The 11,511-nt window shown below is 65.1% G+C and overlaps 1 protein-coding gene across 1 annotated transcript; it reads left to right on the plus strand.

The window, feature by feature from the left end:
- The first annotated feature begins 1,319 nt into the window (after nucleotides 1–1,319).
- Nucleotides 1,320–11,108, plus strand: LOC103291340 (chymosin-like). The gene is made up of 9 exons (XM_054711975.1): nucleotides 1,320–1,381; nucleotides 3,269–3,416; nucleotides 4,349–4,466; nucleotides 5,427–5,545; nucleotides 6,309–6,508; nucleotides 7,653–7,766; nucleotides 8,483–8,627; nucleotides 10,093–10,191; nucleotides 10,932–11,108. Exons 1-9 carry the CDS (start codon nucleotides 1,320–1,322, stop codon nucleotides 11,067–11,069), a joined length of 1,143 nt encoding a protein of 380 aa, XP_054567950.1. The 3' UTR covers nucleotides 11,070–11,108.
- The last annotated feature ends 403 nt before the right edge of the window (nucleotides 11,109–11,511 follow it).

Raw genomic sequence — 11,511 nt, forward strand, 5'->3', positions numbered from 1 at the left:
GGGTGCCCGTGTGTGGGAGGAAACACCGCTCGGACGCAGGGCCTCTGGGCCCGGGCAGCGTCCTCAGGGGAGAAACAGGAAACCAGCTGTCCCGTGTGGCGTGTTTTTCTGGCGGCTTCCCTGGCTTTTGCAAAGGGAGGGAGTCATGGAGACAGGCGGACGCACTCATGGCCGCGTCCTGGGCCTGAAGGGCAGCGGCGTGCTGGCCTCTGGGGAAGGACGTGGTGGGTGTTGCCAGGCTGGGGACCAGGCCCGTGTCCCCCTAACTCCTGCCCTAACCCACTGAGGTCCCGTGCTGACAGGCCCCGGGGCGCCTTCCCGAGGCCCTTACAAGCCAAGTTCTGGAAACCTCCCGGCTGCCCCTCTCCCAGCACCCCCGTGCCCGGCCCCCATGTGCCCACCCCTCTGGCTGCCCAGCCTGCCCTCTCTGCTCCAGCCCACACTTTCCTCTTCCACCGCCTCCAGGCGTCTGTCCTGCCGGGAGGTGGAGGCCGCCATGTGGTCCCACACACCGTGGTCCCAGAGCCCCTGCCTCACCCTGGCTCGGCCTGACCGTCTGGGTGGCAGCCTGCCCTCTGCGCTGGGAGCTGAGGCTTTGCTTTCCTTCTCCCCGGATTCCCAGGCTGCGGGCCGAGCGCCTTCTTCCATCGCAGCCCCTGCCCCTGAGCCCCCGGAAGCTGGGCCCCTGTGCGGGCTCAGGTGCCGGGTCTCCCCTCCCCCGCCCCCTCCTTCCCTCTGTGTCTGCCTCCCGGGCTCCCTCCTTGTCCTCCCAGCTGCTCATGGGACCCAGCATCTACCCCTCCTCTTCCCAGCACCTCCTCACAGGGAACCCCGGGCCGCAGCCTGGGGGTGCAGGGATCTTGGTTGGTCATCTCTTTAGATCAGGTGACAGGTCAGACGCTCTGCCTCGGATGCCACTTCGGGGCAGAGTGCGTGTCCCCTGGGCTGGGAGGTCCCTGGACAGGCCCGGGGTCGGGGTCGGGGAGGCGGCGAGGGCAGGAGGGGGGGCCTTGGGAACGGGCCTCTCTGCCGCCCGTCATGCGGGGCACGGGCCAGGTTTCCGCAGGTGGCACCTGTGTTAGCTTAAGAGTCTTGTTTGGAGGGGACGTCGGAGCGGAGGCCTTGAAGTCCCTGCGCCGTGGGGCCGTGCCCGTGTCCGCGTGGGTGCTGGGAGCCCGGGGCTATCTGAACGTGTTTGCCGAGCGGCCGGGAGTCAGGGCCTATCGCGGCGGCCCGGGCGCGCAGCCAGAGGGCGCCCCGCGCTCGCTATAAAGGCTGGGCCGCGGGCACCGGCAGCAGCAGCCAGCCCGACGCCCAGCATGAGGAGCCTCGTGGTGCTACTGGCAGCCCTCGCGCTGTGCCAAGGCATTGGGATCACCAGGTGGGTGTCGGCGCCTCTCGGGGACGCTCTGGGTGGCTCTCTCCCTGGCGTCAGTTCTCAGGGGGGTCTTTGGAGGCAATGAGCGGGTTCCCAGGACAGTCCCCCCCCGCCCCCCCACCATCAGCCTGACTATTGCATGTTTTGGGATCTTTTCCTCTGAGGGCGCCACTCCAGGGTGTGGGCGGTCAGGGACGCTAGGGCAGGGCCGATTTGGTCCCAGCTTCAGCATGGACTTAACTCTGTGCCCAGAGTCCTCGCCTGTGTCAAAGCCAGAGACGGGGTCTCCGTCTCCTGGGGTCAGGGAGGAGCAGAGGACTGTTATTGCCAAAGGCTTTGGCCGGTGCCTGGCACTTTGTGAGACCTATGCACGCATTTGCTGAACAAAACCAAGTTCTCTGATGTCACAGGCCCTTTGGGGGTGAAGCTCCCCAGTTCTCCTTCCAAAATCATAGACGGTGTTTACTGCGCTGCCTGCTGCTAGGTTCCCCTACCCTCGCAGGGTCCTCCCGGGTAGATGCTAGTGTTTGCGTTTGGCCGATGGAGAGACTGTTGTTCTGGGAGGGTCTCCGAGCTGCCTGAGGCCTCGTGGGCAGAAGGGGAGGAGCCAGGACTTGGTCCCGTGTGGACGTGAACTGTTGACCTCACACGGCCTGGGGTTTCCAGGTTCAAGGTCCCTTTGAGGGAGGCTCTCGGGAGCCCCGTGCTGGGACAGGGCAGCTGGGCAGAGGCACGGCAGCTGCTGTGGGGGATCCGGAGTCGATTAGGAACCAGAGCCGAGCGAGCAGGAAGCTTTGGGGGCCTGGACTCGGGACCCCGGAAACGGCCGCACTCCTTCCGTTAGGGCTTAAGTCCTCTTCTCCCCTGAGAGACAAGGGCTGGGAGACATGTCGAGGGCCTTTCATCCCTAAGCCAGGTCCCGGCTGAAGTCACACCGGAGGGTGGGCGGGGGGCACCCGAGGAGACACTAATTCACAGGCAAGGCTGCCCCACGTGGCATCCGTGGGACGGGAACGACACTCAGAAACCACGTTCCTTCCGGGTCTTCAAACGGCTGCATTTTATTATTCGCAAAGGCGTTCACGCCCGCAGTCTCCAGCGGTTCTCCGTCAGCCCCACGGGAGGACCACGGGGCTCTCGGAGCCGGACAGGGCAGGGGACCCGCCGAGGGGTTAGGCCGCTGGCTGGTCCAAGGCAGGGCGGGGAGAGGGGCCGGGCAGGAAGGACTCAGCCCGTCGGCAGAGGAGGAGCCGGAGCGCGGGGGCTTCGGGGAGCGACCAGGTGCCACCGAGCCGCTTCTGCGGTTTGTCCGTCTCGGTTCTCTCCCTGGGCACCTGCCGCCGCCACCCGGCTCCTGCAGCCTGTCAGGCGCTCCCTGGGGACCACGCTCTGGGCTGAAACCTCCGAGGCATCTCCCCCAGCGTAGGCCCCTCGGGGAGCCGAGCGCAGGGCGGGGTGTCCTGCATTTACTGGAGTGCAGGGACGATGCCTTCCTCTCCGGTGCGCTCCGGCGGGTGGAGACTGCGCCCGGTGCATGATGTGGCCCTGGGCCCTGTGAGTGCCTGGCACACAGTAGGTGCACAGCAAGACTTTGGAGACAGATGATCACATGCTTAGTCTCTCAAACCTCAGAGTGGGGAAACGCATTGGCTGGTTGTAAACCACACCTGCTGAGTCTCCCCAGCATTACAGAGAGAGAAAGAACTGGAAAGTGGAGTGCGTGGCATTTACGAAGGGTGGGCGTTGACTTGTGAACGGATGGGAAATGTATTCTTTACTTTGGGTTATGAGAAGGGGTTGGGGAGTGTTGGGGTTAGGGCCGGGCGGGTATCGGAGGCGGGGCAGCCCTGGGGAGGCGCCGCCCTCCTCACCCCCCTCCCGCCTCCCCAGGGTCCCTCTGCACAAGGGCAAGTCCATCCGGAAGGCCCTGCGGGAGCGCGGACTCCTGGAGGACTTCCTGAGGACGCACCAGTACACCGCCAGCGGCAAGTACAAGTCCGGGCAGGTGGCCAGCGAGCCCCTCTTCAACTACCTGGATGTGAGTGGCTCTCCACCCCCACCGGGTGCCACGGACACCCCCAGCCCCACCCCCACCCCCAACCCCTCCCCTGTTGGAGGAACCGTGAGTCCCTCAGACATGGAGGCCGCATCGCTGGCCCTGGGTCAGCCTCGCCGCGCTGGGCTCTGAAGGACCAGCGTCCTGCAGACACAGCCCTCGGGGCCCTTGTCTGCCCTGGTCCAGCCTCATTCAGGGACCCAGATGCCCTGCCTCACTGGTGCTCCGCGGGGATGGGCAGCTGGTCCAGGCAGTGCCGCGTCTCATTCATAAAGCAGAGGCGAGGGCGTGGCTGTCACGGCCGGGGGCCTGGGAGTGTCTCATTCAGACTCTGGTGTGATGGTCTTCTCAGGGCTGACCCTGAACCCCACGCCCCCACCCTGGAGGGAGCCCTGGCCGGCCCGCAGCCGCCGCTCACCCACCGGTTCAGTCTCCAGCGGTTCTCCGTCAGCCCCACGGGAGGACCACGGGGCTCTCGGAGCCGGAAAGGGCAGGGGACCCGCCGAGGGACTCCCTCTCACCCGTCACTCTCGGCAGGAAGCTCCCAGCCCTTGTCTTCTGTCTCCCTCCCTCACTGAGGTCCTCCTCACGCCCGCGGCTCTGGTCCCGTCCCCAGCTGGTGCCCGCCTCTCTGCCCTGCTCCCGGCGGGTGGCCCAGTGGCCCTCCCAGGCAGGACGTAAGCTTTAATCCAACGTCAGCTGCTGGGGCCGAGGCCAGCGGGGCTCATGGCTGGGGTGGGTGCCCAGCGTGGGGGCTGGAGACCCCTCCCCGGGGAGCCTCCTGCTCCTTTCCCCTCCACTTCCCCGTCTCGGGCAGAAAGCACGGGGCCTACGAAACTGAACAGGCTCCGTGCCCACGTCCCCCTCCCCCGCACGCTGCCCCCCACCTGAGCCCGCGCTTCGCCCGCCCGCAGTGCCAGTACTTCGGGAAGATCTCCATCGGGACCCCGCCCCAGGAGTTCACCGTGGTGTTCGACACCGGCTCCTCCGACCTCTGGGTGCCCTCCGTCTACTGCAAGAGCGATGCCTGCCGTGAGTGACCTCCCTCCCCACCCGCTCGGACCCCGGGCCGCTGCCTGCGGTGGGCAGCTGGCCAGCGGGCCACGTGAGGCGGCGGGAGGCTGGCGTGGACATCCCCAGCCTCCCCGTGTCCCAGGTCCGCGCTCAGCCCCTGCCGATGGCCACAGACCGGAGGGTGTGCACCTCTGGGGCTGATGTATAAAACCGTGTAAAACCGTGTAAAACCCGCGGCAGGAGGGGGGAGCGTGGGTTTTTGTTTTGCCTCCACCAGAAGCCAAGGCAAGCTGTGGCCCCTCCTGGGCCCTGTTTCCTTTCTGTGAAAGGGGCTACGACAGGCCGGGGGGTGCTGGGCGAGTGGAGAGAGAGGGCTCTGACTCACGAGAAAACACACCGGATAGATCACCTGCTCCCCAGCCGTCCGGGCAGTTTGTGGTCCGTCCGCCTCATTCACCAGCGGAGGAAGCACATTCAGAGGAGGAGGGACTGGCCTGAGGTCGCAGAGCTGATGCCCCGGCGGCCGCAGGGGAGGCGTTTTTTCTCTCTTATTTTTGTTCGGAAGCCACACAGGTAGCCCTGGGCTCAGAGAGGTGGGTCCAGCAGCAAAGGATGATTTTCTTTTTCTTTTTTAAATAGATTTTTATTGATTTCAGAGAGGAAGGGGGGGCGAGAGAGAGAGAGAGAGAGAGAGAGATGGAACATCAATGATGAGAGAGAATCATTGACCAGCTGCCTCCTGCACGCCCCACAGTGGGGATGGAGCCCACAACCCGGGCACGTGCCCTGGCAGGAACGGAGCCGTGACCTCCTGGTTCGCAGGACGATGCTCGTGTCCTCTCTTGAGCCGGCTGGCCGGGCGAGGATAACCTTGTTGGTCGAACTCGGGGCTCAAGAGAGAACGGGCTGCTCACAAGGCCGCGGGCGCTGGCGAGGGCGGGGAGCCCCAGGGCCCCTCTGACCGGCTCTGTGTTCCAGAGAACCACCACCGCTTCGACCCGGCCAAGTCCTCCACCTTCCGGGACCTGGGCGAGCCGCTGACCATCCAGTACGGCACGGGCAGCATGGAGGGCGTCCTGGGCACCGACACCGTCATTGTGAGTGGGCCGCCGACCTGCCCGCCCGCCCAGCCGCCTGCTCTGGCGGCCGCCCCTCCCCGGTGCCGGGGCCGAGGGTCCTGGACAGGCCCCTGGGGACAGCGAGGGAGCAGGAGCCCTGAGGGGGCTCAGGGGAGGCGGGGCCGTGTCCCGTGTCGGCTTTTCAGGGACGCGGGCAGGTGAATAGGCTACTTGGGCGTTAGCCCTTGCTCAGCCGAGGGACACCGAGTGATGGGACCGGAGGGGGCGAGTTGATGGTAAATGCTCAGCCTGAGGGTCACGTAGCCTGGGATGCAGGCGCCATCGGTCCATGAAAATGAGGAGGTCGAGGCTGGGAGGGGCACGTCCCAGGTCACTGGGCACGTGAGGTCTTTCCGGTCCATCCACAGCTGTTCCCTGGGAGACGCCCCGGTGCAGCCGGGAGGTCGGGGTCTGCAGGCCGGCAGGGGACCCTGGGCACCCCTCACCCCACCCCCTTCTTTGGGCTCGGCCCCCAACTTCTGCACCATGAGCCCTGCTGTCTGCACCCTCTACCGTGTCCTCTCTGTCCTTCCTCCCCTACCCACTGGGCCAGTTCCCTCAAAACCGCAGCACAGAGCCGGGGAGGGGCTGTTTCTCTTTAAGCTCACATAACTCTGCTCAGCCGAGCAAGGTTGGCTAGCTGGGTGGCGGGCCGGGCTGCCTGTGGCCGAGGGCCGGCTAGCTGGGTGGCGGGCCGGGCTGCCTGTGGCTGAGGCCCCATGGGGGTCGCTCCCTCCTGCAGGTCTCCAACATCGTGGACAGCCAGCAGACGGTGGGCCTGAGCACCGTGGAGCCTGGGGACGTCTTCACCTACTCGCAGTTCGACGGGATCCTGGGCCTGGCCTACCCCTCCCTGGCCTCCGAGTACTCGGTGCCCGTGTTCGACAACATGATGAAGAGGCACCTGGTGGCCCAAGACCTGTTCTCCGTGTACATGAGCAGGTAGGCGCGGCGCCCGCGGCCGCTCCCAGCCTGGCAAGGTCTGTGGCCGAGGGTCAGGCCGCCCCCCGGGGAGTCACCGCACCCGGGCACATCCAACCTCTTGTCCGAAGGCCCCACACGTCCCGGGTGCAGCCAGAGTCAGGGGCCGACGTGGGACCTTTGTTTCTGCCTTTTAAGAAGCAAGCCTGGCCCGACCTCTACGCAGGGGCGTTCACTCCTCCCCAAAGGGGCGGCCTCAGCAAGCCTTTGTTGACGTCACTGAGATTCGCAGACTTTTAGAGCAGGCTCCAAAGGAGCCCTACCTTCTCCTTGCACAATTTGGGAAACTGAGGCGGGGAGGGACGCTCACCCTGGCAGCTGGTGGCTCCTGACTCCAGTGATGGGCAGCTCAGCTGGACAGAGGGACAGGGGGAAGGCTGGTGTCAGAGGAAGTCAGGCAAGGGGTGCATTGGTTCATTCATTCATTCACTCATTCACTCACTCACTCATTCACCTATTCACTCAATAGATGTTGGTCGGTCCTGCTGTGTGCAGGGGCTGTGCCAGGAGATGGGGAGGGATCAGCAAACAAGGCAGCCTGGGAGCTAACTTTTGTCAGGGGAAGCAGACGACGCACAAGGACGCACATATGACGACGACAGGCGTGGGCAGGGCACTGACGGGGAGGTCTGCGTGTGTGAAGCTGAGTGAGAACAGGAAGCCGGCCTAACGGAGGGTGTGGAGGGGCCGGAGGCTTCGCTGAGGCACGAGTGGGCGCCGTCCGGTGACACAGAGGGACGGTGGTTTTAGGGCCCGGAGGGGGACGGAGCTGGATGAGGGCAGGGACGGGGACCGCGGGTGGGAAGCGGGTGGCAGTCGTGTGCCCGTGTCTCCTGGCCGTGGACAGAGCCCAGGGGAACAGAGGGGCCTGGCGGAGGTGGCGGGTTTAATCCGAAGGTGTGGGGCCTTGTGGACAGCCCTCTCTGCTACTCTCAGCCTCGGTGACGGGGAGCAGGGCACAGGGCGGCCGCGGGGAACGGCCGGGGGCGGTCCGCGCAGAGCCCGGCGGCCTGTGACCTGGGGCGGCTTGCTCCCGGAGGTCCCCTCCCACAGCCGGGCTGCAGCCGGGCGCCGAGCGCCGCAACACGCCTGTCCTTGGTTTCAGGAACGGCCCCGGGAGCATGCTCACGCTGGGGGCCATCGACCCGTCCTACTACACCGGCTCGCTGCACTGGGTGCCCATCACCGTGCAGGAGTACTGGCAGTTCACCGTGGACAGGTGGGTGAGCGGCGGCTGCGGGCCGGCCAGGGCTCCCTCCAGGGTGGGGGCGTGGGGTTTAGGGTCAGCCCTGAGAAGACCATCACACCAGAGTCTGAATGAGACACTCCCAGGCCCCCGGCCGTGACAGCCACGCCCTCGCCTCTGCTTTATGAATGAGACGGCGGCACTGCCTGAGCGCTCACTCCCTGCGAGGCACTGCTGAGTGAGAAGGGGGCTGTCTGGTTTAACCTCACCGAAACCCAGCGAGGTGGGTGCCGTGCGTACCCTCGCTTTAGGATTTTTCCAGCAGCCGGTTTGAGCCTCAGAACCATCCCTAGGAAGTGAGGAGGGGTCGTTAACGTACCCATTTCGTGGATGGGCAGCCCGAGTGTAGGAAGGTTGGGTAACTTGCCCGAGACGAGTCACCACCGGGGAGAAAACTCGGTCTCCAGGCAACGAGCAAAGCGCATCCCAGTGCATCTGCCCTGTGCAGGGACCGCTGTTCCATTGCAGCTTTTGTCCCCCAGAAGGTGGGGTGTCCTGATTTAGCCACTGAGTTGGGAGAACATGGTTCCGGGCCTTTTCTCTGAGCTCAGGGAGTTGTGGGGAGTCCAAGAAGGGGTCCCAGGGAAGGGCTCTTGGGGGTTGGGCGTCCTCCCTGCCCGGACCCTGGCAGGGGAGGCCAGGGGCACCCGGGAGGGAGGCGCAGCAAGGCCACCCGTCTCCCTCTGCAGCGTCACGGTCGACGGTGTGGTGGTGGCCTGTGACGGCGGCTGCCAGGCCATCCTGGACACGGGCACCTCCATGCTGGTGGGGCCCAGCAGCGACATCCTCAGCATCCAGAAGGCCATCGGAGCCACGAAGGACCAGTTTGGCATGGTGAGGCCAGGCCCTTACTCCCCCCAGGCCCCCTGAGGGGCCCCTTTGTGCATGGGAGAAACGGCAAAGGGAAATGGCGGGGTCCACAGATGTCATGGTTTCCCGGGAGGCCTTCACGGTGGCCTCCGGTCCCCCCAGCCCGACCTCCTGTCCCCCCAGCCTGACCCCCTGTCCCCCCGCCTGACCCCCTGTCCCCCCAGCCCGACTCCTGTCCCCCCAGCCCGACCTCCTGTCCCCCCGCCTGACCCCCTGTCCCCCCAGCCTGACCTCCTGTCCCCCCAGCCTGACCCCCTGTCCCCCCAGCCTGACCTCCTGTCCCCCCAGCCTGACCCCCTGTCCCCCCAGCCTGACCCCCTGTCCCCCCAGCCTGACCTCCTGTCCCCCCAGCCTGACCCCCTGTCCCCCCAGCCCGACCTCCTGTCCCCCCGCCTGACCCCCTGTCCCCCCAGCCCGACCTCCTGTCCCCCCGCCTGACCCCCTGTCCCCCCAGCCTGACCTCCTGTCCCCCCAGCCAGACCCCCGGTCCCCCCGCCTGACCCCTTGTCCCCCCCAGCCTGACCCCCTGTCCCCCCAGCCTGACCCCCTGTCCCCCCAGCCTGACCCCCTGTCCCCCCGCCTGACCCCTTGTCCCCCCAGCCTGACCCCCTGTCCCCCCAGCCTGACCCCCTGTCCCCCCAGCCTGACCCCCTGTCCCCCCAGCCTGACCCCCTGTCCCCCCAGCCTGACCCCCTGTCCCCCCAGCCTGACCTCCCCAGGCTCCACTGGGAAAGCAGGCCCCGCCCCACCACGTGGCTCAGTTCCAGGGAAGGGGTCTCAGCCTGGGACCGGCTCTGCTGCTTCCGGTCACACCCATCGCCCTTAAAAATTTTTTTGTGTCAATCACCTGAGGACATTTTCAAAAAAATACGTTTTTATTGATTTCAGAGAGAGTTAGGGAGAAAGAGAGAGAAAAACTTTGAGGAGAGAGAAACATCCATCAGCTGCCTCCTGCACGCCCCCTACTGAGGATCAAACCCACAACCTGGGCCTGTGCCCTGACTGGGAATCGACGCCAGTGACCTCCTGGTTCGTGGGTTGACGCTCAACCAACTGTGGGCGCCACACGGGCTGGGTACACCCATCACCCTTTAGGAGGACTCCTCTCTGGTCTTTTAAAAACAGACTTTTAAATGACTTATTACAGCATAGTTGATGCTGTGATACAGTATTATATCAGTGATTTGACATTGATATACTTACACAGTGCCCCCACACCAAGTCCATGGCCATCTGTCTGTACAAAGCTCCGATATTACTATTTCTCTGTTGTATGTGACACCCACGACTTCCTTCTCCATAACTGGGGTTTGTAGCTCTCCATCCCCTTTCACCTTCCCCACCGCCCCGCCCGCCCCCGCCCGCCCCTCGGGCAACCCCCCACTGCTGCTCCGTGTCTGTGAGTCTGTTGTGCTGGTTGGTTTTCCAGTTTGAGATCAACTGCGGGAGCCTGAGCAGCATGCCCACCGTGGTCTTCCAGATCAACGGCAAAAAGTACCCGCTGCCCCCCTCCGCCTACACCAGCCAGGTATGCGTCTCGGGGGTCGGGGGGGGGGGAGCCCCAGGCTCCCCAGGCCCTCCGCCCTCCTGGGAAGTCGGCCGAGTTGGTGATAAGTGGAGGGACTGCATGGAGAATGCAGGGCGTGTGCGTAGACCAGCCGGCCCTCCTGAGGGGGGCCCTGTGGTCCCCGGGCCGCGTGTGTGGCTGCTGCAGCCTCGTCCTGGGAGAAATGGGGAGGTGGGGAGGACAGAGGCCTGGGTTTGAGGGAGGGGGAGGCAGGGCCATCGACCCCCGTGGGGGCCTCTGTCCACTGCTCTAGCTCCTCAGCCCAGGGGCCTGGTCTGTCTGGGGTGTTCTTAGATCGCCTGGGTTTTGTGGGGACCCAGATTCCCAGCGATTGGATTTGATCTAATCCTAAGCACCCCAAACTAGCAAGGCCTCGGGTCCCCAAGCTGCTCTGGCAGGTTGTCAGGGCAGGAGGTGATGAGTGTTGGAAGATGGGGGGCTGGAGAGGAAGTGAGGAGGAGTGGGGTGAGAGGACCCCCCCCAGCTGACCTGGGGTCACATCTCTTTTCTATGTTTTGGGCATCAATTTCTTCACCTGTCGGAGTGAGATGAATCCGATACTTGTTTGCCTGCCTTGGCAGGTGATTTCAAGGAGGGAAGGAAACAATAGCTGAGAGCCATTGGGGAGGGACATGGGAGGGGGCGGCCGCTGGAGGCCTGCGTCCGCTGGCCCCGCGTCACCTCCGTCTCGCCTCCCCCAGGACTCCGGCTTCTGCTCCAGCGGCTTCCAGGGCGACGACAGCTCTGAGCAGTGGATCCTGGGGGACGTCTTCATCCGCGAGTATTACAGCGTCTTCGACAGGGCCAACAACCGCGTGGGGCTGGCCAAGGCCATCTGACGCGCCCCTGACGTGAGCCGCGCTGCCCCGACACGTGCATGCCCGCACACACGTGCGCACACACATGCATGCCTGCACACACGTGGGCCGTGTTTCTGGGCAGATGGTTCTCAATAAATACCACTTCTCTGCAAAGCCTGGCTCTTTGCGGCTGACGTCCTGCACTGTCCTGGGTGTGGCTGTCCTGGGTGTGGCTGTCACGTGGTGTGTCGGGCAGAGCGGGGCCACATGGGGGCGGAGGGCTGGGGACACCGCGGGTGGGAGACTTTCACAGGTGAATGGCCTCTTCAGGTCAAATCCTGCCGTGCTGGCCTCCTTCCTGGGGAAAGGGCACAGAGGGGAGACGGTGGAGGGCGGCACCTGTCCCGGGAGCTAGGGCTTGGGATGTGGGGCTGAGCAGAGGACTCTGACCGGATGGAGAAAGACTCCGGGTCTGTGACGA

The sequence above is a fragment of the Eptesicus fuscus genome, chromosome 22, assembly GCF_027574615.1.
Source record: "Eptesicus fuscus isolate TK198812 chromosome 22, DD_ASM_mEF_20220401, whole genome shotgun sequence".
In the NCBI taxonomy this organism is placed as follows: domain Eukaryota; kingdom Metazoa; phylum Chordata; class Mammalia; order Chiroptera; family Vespertilionidae; genus Eptesicus; species Eptesicus fuscus.

Excerpts from the sequence above, each read along its gene's own strand:
- LOC103291340 (XM_054711975.1), top strand. The coding sequence starts at position 1,320 with ATGAGGAGCCTCGTGGTGCTACTGGCAGCCCTCGCGCTGTGCCAAGGC. Across the intron at positions 5,546-6,308 it reads TGGGCACCGACACCGTCATT|GTCTCCAACATCGTGGACAG; the intron begins GTGAGTGGGCCG and ends TCCCTCCTGCAG. Across the intron at positions 7,767-8,482 it reads TGGCAGTTCACCGTGGACAG|CGTCACGGTCGACGGTGTGG; the intron begins GTGGGTGAGCGG and ends CTCCCTCTGCAG.